This window comes from Atta colombica, unplaced genomic scaffold (assembly GCF_001594045.1).
Source record: "Atta colombica isolate Treedump-2 unplaced genomic scaffold, Acol1.0 scaffold207, whole genome shotgun sequence".
In the NCBI taxonomy this organism is placed as follows: Eukaryota; Metazoa; Arthropoda; class Insecta; order Hymenoptera; family Formicidae; genus Atta; species Atta colombica.
Window position 1 is genome coordinate 2,534,363 of NW_017259302.1, and position 7,894 is coordinate 2,542,256.

At 27.2% G+C, this 7,894-nt stretch overlaps 1 protein-coding gene across 1 annotated transcript in view; it reads left to right on the top strand.

Annotated features, from left to right (window-relative positions):
• Positions 1-4,533, top strand: part of LOC108687427 — a 14,463-nt gene extending 9,930 nt beyond the window's left edge. The window contains exons 9-12 of the mRNA XM_018193179.1: positions 6-160; positions 3,838-3,927; positions 4,002-4,165; positions 4,245-4,533. Coding sequence (XP_018048668.1) covers positions 6-160; positions 3,838-3,927; positions 4,002-4,165; positions 4,245-4,533 — 698 coding nt within the window. The remainder of the gene's footprint in view (positions 1-5; positions 161-3,837; positions 3,928-4,001; positions 4,166-4,244) is intronic.
• Positions 4,534-7,894: the final 3,361 nt, after the last annotated feature.

Consider the following 7,894-nt stretch of genomic DNA (forward strand, 5'->3'; position numbering starts at 1 on the left):
CTCGTCGGTAATAATTCTATCCATCTATTTCGCCTCATTGATCAGTTATTTGGCACTCAATACGGCTACACTGCCTTTTTCAACTTTGGAGGGATACATTGAGGACGGCACTTACAAATTACTTGTTCTACAAAACAGCGCTGAATATGACATTCCTCGTGTAAGTCCATTCTTACTTACAGCTTAAAAATTACTTTGCTTAATAATAATATATTACCTAATTATAATTTTTTGTTAAAGCGCTCGCGAATAAAAACAATTTCGCGATTGTAGCAAAAAAAATTTTAAACACAACATAAATGAGTCTAATAATTCATTAATTTTTTGAAAATTTGATAATTTTACATATTAAAGAGCTTAAGGGGGTTCTTTAAAAAAATATAAAGAATCGATCATAATCTTGAGAAAAAACATCTGCTTTCTCGATTTTTAACATGAAATCACACGATGCTCGATTTCTTGAATGATAGCATGCATACAACCATGCCTGCTCTAATGTATGCTAGAATTCGTTCATACATTGAGCGCTGCATATATATAATTTTTATATTTATTATGGATTACTTCATAGCTTATTTGCATGCACCATTAAAAGTGTATACGAAATTAACGTAAATTACATCGAATTGTATTCGTTATGTGGCTTTTGAATGTTGACAGAGAAAGTCTGAATTTATTTTGCAGTTTAATGGATATTGATTAAAAAATAACTTATAAAATGTATTATGACTGCCTTGAAAATATATGTGAAGTTTACAATTGTATTTTTAAAAAAGCAGAAGAAAAGCAAATCAAAAGAAATAATTGCTAATTTCACAGTTATTTATCAAACGTCAGACTATATGCATCAAACAAGCATAGCAGCATGCATGTTATATACATATACATGCGTTGTTGTATACATACTTATCATTCAAGAAATCGAGCATCATGTGATTTCAATTTTAGTTTAATAATGGCTTCGAACATTAAGTAAGGCGAACGTTAACACGCAATTGACTCACTTATTTTCAATTATGTAAAATAATTTACTTGCTAAAATGAGTAAAAAAGGGACAAAAACAATGCTTGTTCATACGGATCATCAGAAGAAACGAAAATTTCGAGATAACAACATCGTTGAAATGAGCACGGAATTTGTCGGCAAAAAATTTCAAAGACATCGACTTTTACTACTGTTTTAAAAGAATTCGGCTATTGCATTGAAAATTTTTTCACCGTTTTTTTGACAATTTTATCGCATATTATTTGTAAAAATTGCAAAAGTAATATAAAGTTTTCTTAAACCACTAATCATGGTTTGGGTTTTAAAATTTCCATGCAATGCAATATTGCAATGAAATGTTAATCCCCCCTTCATTTTCTTATATTAAAAGTGTATACGAAATTAACGTAAATTACGTCGAATTGTATTCGTTATGTGGCTTTTGAATGTTGACAGAGAAAGTTTGAATTTATTTTGCAGTTTAATGGATATTGGTTAAAAAATAGCTTATAAAATGTATTATGACTGCCTTGAAAATATATATGTGAAGTTTACAATTGTATTTTTAAAAAAGCAGAAGAAAAGCAAATGAATGAAGAAGCCGGAAATATTGCAATCAGCTTGACTCCGGGTGACGGAACATAGAAAAAAGATAATTTTTTTTTTATTTGGTGTCTCTACTCTTATAGAAAAATATTCGAAGAAAGTCGATATTGTAAAAAGTAGCTTTTGTCGAGCATATAATTGATGGAATAAGAAGAACGAGAACATTAATTGATATGAAATTCACGAAAAGAAAACTGCTCTATAAACGGCAGTGCGAGTGAAATGAAGGTTGATTATCAGAGATGTTTTTAAGATCTGAGGAAAAATATAGAATTCGTTCGATATATATCACGTATATTGGAGATAAAGGGTATAATAAAACCTTTAAGGATATTTTAGATATTAATCTATATGAATAAAGAAGTTACTATGAATAAAAAGAATGCATCGATTATGTCGGAAAAAGAAGAATGAGTACAAGACTTCGAAATGCGAAAAAGAACAACAAAGGCCATATTCTGATATGCATTGCCAAATAAATATCTATAAATATCTAAAATATCTAAAATAAAAATCTATAGTTTACATTACATATACTAGTAGATTTTCAGTACTGATTTTCAGTATCTATCGGAACACGGCTAAAGATATTGATGGCAAAGATGCCGTCTATTGGTGAATTCACAAAATATTGTGATTCAGCTATTCAAAGACATTCTGACTCTCTTATGCATGATCTACAATGGGCAGGAGCAGTTAAGGAGTAGGTGTAGAAATCAATTAATTATAGCTTAACTAATCATAATTCATCAATGGAATATGAGAAGGATAATCAACTATAATTGATCGATTTCTACGCCTATTTCACTACTCCGACTGCTCATTGTAGATCACCCATTAAAGAAATGAGAGAAGAAATACCACAAAAATTATACGAATAATAAGCCGTAAAGCCGCACGAATATTGTATGAATAGTATTCAAGTGAAAACAATTGATGCAAGTAAAGCCGAAGTCATTTAAAAGTTTTACTCATGACTAATTATCTCTTAATAGTAAAGTGCTAAAGATATTAAAACTTGTTTATGAGGATTTATCAGATTCTTTAGTAGAAAGATGTTTACAAAAACGCAAAATAATAAATTTATAATTTATAATTTTATTATTAATTTGGACTTTTGCTCCAAAACACATTCATTCAAGATCAAAAATTATAGAAATCGCTTTCTTGGCAATAATAATATTTAATGAAGACTTTTTGCTATTCTTAAAAATAATGAGTGTTATGAGAGCAAGTATTGATCAGAAAGTGGAAAAATGCTATATATTTTTATTCAAATTACAATTTTTTAAATTTTGCAATATATCAAGGACCCCTTAATATTGAAAATGTATGAAATATACGTCCTTGCGAAACATTATTTGTATCAGTCGTTCAGAGCTCGAATGAGTTCGCTAAACAAGCAAAAATCCGATTGCCGAGAGGAAATAACTGTTTAGCAAGCTATGTTCGAGTAAGAGGAGAGTCCCCTCTATGGTCTCCTCCTGTATGCTGATTAATAATAATTAACATTTTCCCTGTGTAAACTGCTTGTAAAAACTTTAAAAGTGTTTTTCTCGAAATTATATTTTTTAAATTTCCATGATATCTCAAGATCGACTTGATCAAGTGAGCTCAACTCGTGTATACATCTTCAGCATATGCGTCTCTAATCACAATTACGTTAAAATATTGTTTTTTTTTGACAATAATTTAAAGATGCAAAAAGTTTGCGAAATTTAATTTTCAAAATGACATTTTTTAAAATTTTCAATATTTTTCTTTCATTCTGATCTACAGTTAAAAGCATATTAATTAAGAATCTTTTCCAATTTTTTATTTCGATCGAGCATAATCGGCCTAATGGAAGCCAAGCGTAAAGATTTTTTTTCATCGATTATTTCAAAGCGATCGATTTTTTCATCGATTATTTCACTGATGATAATTTTCATTTTGTTTATTACACAAATGATGTTATCTTTTTTCCTACATATTGTTTAAATGTTAATAAATGTATAGAACGAACCAGATATTTAATCTTCATAAAAGATTAAAAAAAAGAAAAATGTAAAAATAACATCTGTTATAGTAGGATACCCTCTTAATTTTATTTCTTAATATATTAGAGAATATATTATTCTTAATTTTTTTATGTCCTCATAATGGATTACGGACAAAAGTTATAAAAGGCATTCTAATTAAGTATTATAAATGAAAGAAAAACGCAATATATTTTTATTCAAATTATAATTTTTTAAATTTTGCAGTATACCAAGGATCCCTTATTATTAAAAATGTACGAATCGCGGGAAGATAAGGAATATTTACCATTTAATTTGATTGAAGGATTCAAGAAAGTTAGCAATGTACTTCATTAATGACATTAACAGTGTTAAATTTTTAAGTTGATTCATGCCAAATTTTAACATAGATTTGCGAGCGGATGGACTTGGCGTTTTATACGACGGAAGTATTCAAAAACTATATGAGCATTTATATACAATGTGAGCTGGTATATATTAATACCGGACGAATCGATAATAATGCGATAACTTTAAAGAAAGGAAGTCCTTACACTGGCTTTATAAATTACCAGTAAGTCTTAAGTATACATATTTATTTATAGCTTTATCTTTTAAAAAATAAATATTTTAAATATTTTTTTAATTTTCAGCTTGAGGCGATTTCAACTTAATGGCGTTATAAATAAGTTACAAAATAAGAATCCCTCAAAAATTCCAATAAAGGGTAGTATTGGTAATTTTACGGTCGATATAACCGATGTAACACCGATTTTAACAATTGTAGTAGGCAGTACAGTCCTTTCATTATTTGTCTTGCTAATCGAGAAAGTGTATTATTCATTTAAAACTCCAAACTCTAAGAATAATGAATCCATTACAAAATTCACTTACAATCTTAACGTGAGAAATAAATTGCGGAAGGAATATGAGAAGAACTAAGACTTAAAGAATTTTATAACAAATCGATTGACTATTAGTCATAGTACATATAAAAAATAATTATAAATGCTGTAGAAATTTATTTTGTAAAACAATACTTGCAATAATATCTATATTTATCAATTTATTTAACAAAAAAAATATTAAGTTATATTTATATTTTGGAAAGAACAAATTTTCTATACAGGTAATTTTAATTTACTATTATTTTACTTTTTCGCAAAATGCACGGACTGCGTGCTTATATCTCGCTTACACAAATATAATTAATAACATAATAATTATAATTGAATTAATAATATTTTTATATTAGATTATAATTAAATAATAAGAATTTTATAATGATAGATATACTCAAAAGATTATAAAGACATATTACATGATTAAAAAATGGATTTTCCGTTTCTTGACGTACCGAAAAATCGCCAAAGTTATTCGGATTGCATATTTAGCTGGAGGTTGTTGGAAATATTCTAAAAATAAGAATTATTACTCCGTTTGATATGCACTAAATTCGCTTTTCACGATGACCAAAAAATATACATTTGATTTTAAAATACTCAATTATACTTGCCTTCTGTACCTATCTGCAATCTCTTGGCTATACGTAATTTCCTGTAACAAGGACGATCTTTGCCATTAAAACCTTGCATAATAGAAGGAATAAGGAATTAAGAATAAAGAATAAATGAAAGAATGAATTAACCTATCAGAAATTGGATACATTAGAATACACGATTTCTGATAGATTGAAATTTTATTATTCCTTATTATTCCTTATTTTTGTTATTATACCCAGTTCCTTACTTTCCTCTCATCCAATATGTTTTTCTGATAATTCTGAAGATTTTTTTAGACGCATATTCCAACTCTCATCTTTCTTTTTGAAATGTATTTTTTAAAGAATTTTAGCCATTTTTTAATACTGGGCAATTAAATTTTCTTATCTATTATTTAATATCTAATATTTATTAATATTTTTATGACTGCTGCCAACCAAAGATTGACAAAAATCAAAGGGAATATGCGTTTTACCGAGACAAATCGATGTCGATCGATAATATCCATAACTAGGATAACTGTTCCTATTAATGTCTTTTAGCCAACTTGCTTATTACTGAATTAATTATTAAATACTGTAACTTTAATTTTATCTGCTTGCAATCAATATCGGGCTTTCAACTATTTCTTTTTCTATAATATAATTTCTTTAATCTAAAAATGTTAATACTTTATAATGTTTTTGACAAAAATAAAAAACATACGTTTTTGTCTCTACTAGTGAATTTTCCAAGCGATAAGGGCGATGCTCTTATTAATGTGCTCCCAATTTGTATCTATCCATATTTGACTCATTTTAATATATAGTTACTAAAACAGGTAATAAATTTAAGCTAATTATTTAAGTTAATATTACATAAATCATTATTTCAATTATATTTATTTCAATGTACACTCATAACAGAATGTTCTCAGCTTCAATACAGGGCACATTAATAGGGATAAGCTTAAAATCTTGCGGTTACTGGATTCACATAAATTTTTCATATCTTTTGAAAAATATTTAAAATACTTTAATATTCAAAAAATAAAATATTATCTTCGGTATCGTATGCATTAATAACTTAACAAGAAAAAATATTTTTTCTTATTTATTCGTACTAGTTTTCTTTATGATATATATGACTTATCAATATACAAAAGTACACTAATAGGGACAGGCACAGTAATTGGGACATTTACCCTACAATGTATTTTCTTATCAATTTTTGACTATAGACTTTTTATTGACCAAGCTTGGTAATTTATAGCACATAATTATCATTAATTATTGTTAATAAATGTATTGTTAATAAATAAAAATAATTGCATCAACATAGATTTTTGATTAGTTAGAAATGAGTTCTCGTTATATGCATGTTATTTGATTGAATGTTAACTGAATCCAGGAATTAAATCCATTAACCAATGAGATGTATTGTCAATAAGGAACTTTAGTGACTCTCAGTTAGCACATATCATAAGCTGTGTTCAAAGAAAGCTTTTCAGCAGAGGCACAAATCGACACAAAAGCCATTTTGTTTCTTATTGATTATCGAACAAGGACAGAATGATTCTTGTGTCAATTTGTGTCTCTTGCTGAAAAGCTCCCAAAAAAAATAGCTCAATGAATAATGGTTCTTTATTATGAATATGGTTTCTACATTTAGTCCAGTGAAGAATAAGATCAAGAATCAATCATATTAAGCAACATTCTATGACAGCAGAAGATCACTAGCGATTCCATGTGTTGAGTGAAACATATACGAATGAAAGTAAGTAGTGTCGATTGTTTCCATAATATTTATTTCAGCGAATATATTGGTAGTGTCAGAATGGAAAATATGAGTGAAAGAAATGTGCAATCGCATGGAATAATAATATTGATTCTTAAGGAGGATCAATTCGAAGTTGACAAACAGAAATTAATCACCAAAAGTCTAAAAACTTTTTTAGAACATTATCAGATAGAACGTTATCCACTATACTTCTTAGATTTCATTACTGATTTCTTGATTGCAGTAAAAATAATTCTTGTTCATAATTAAGAATTTTTAATTACAACTTGTTTCTTTACCTTGTAAGTAACAATTTTTTTAAATAAATGAATTTTTATTATTTATTATTTGTCTAGGAATATTATTCATCTATACGAAATACTCCACCTAACTTGAGCATCTGAAATATCTCCCTTGGTTTTCGAATGAAAAAATGTTTTAAATGAAAGATTGGAACGGTTTCAAGAGGAACATATTTTGGTCATGTGATCTTTCTTCTAGGTGGAGGCGTGAAAAAGCTATGAAGATTATCTCCATTTTTTTAATATAATTGTATAATTTTTTTACACAATATGATTCCTCTAATTATTCTACATTAAAAAGTATTAAGGAAATTTAAGTATTAGAAATATCAAAACACTAATAGTTTACGAGATATTTTTAGATAATTTAAATTTTAATTGTAAAAAAAATACATAGTTTACAATGACAAGTTTACAATGACATTTCAACGATACCGGAAGATATGAAAGAACGAATCAGAACCGCATATAAAAATATTAGTTTTTAATATTAGTTTTTAATCATATCAGTTTTTAATCTAATTTATCTAGTTCACTTGCACACGAACTTGAATGATACTTGATTTATATAAATCTTCATTGATTTAATAAAAATATATATCTAAATAAAAATCTAGAAAAATATAGTAAACGTTGCGAGAACATTGCAAAGAATGAACAGATAGAATATATACATTAAAAAGAAATATCGTTTTTCCGGGAAAAATGTTTTATATATAAATATACATAATTATAATATAA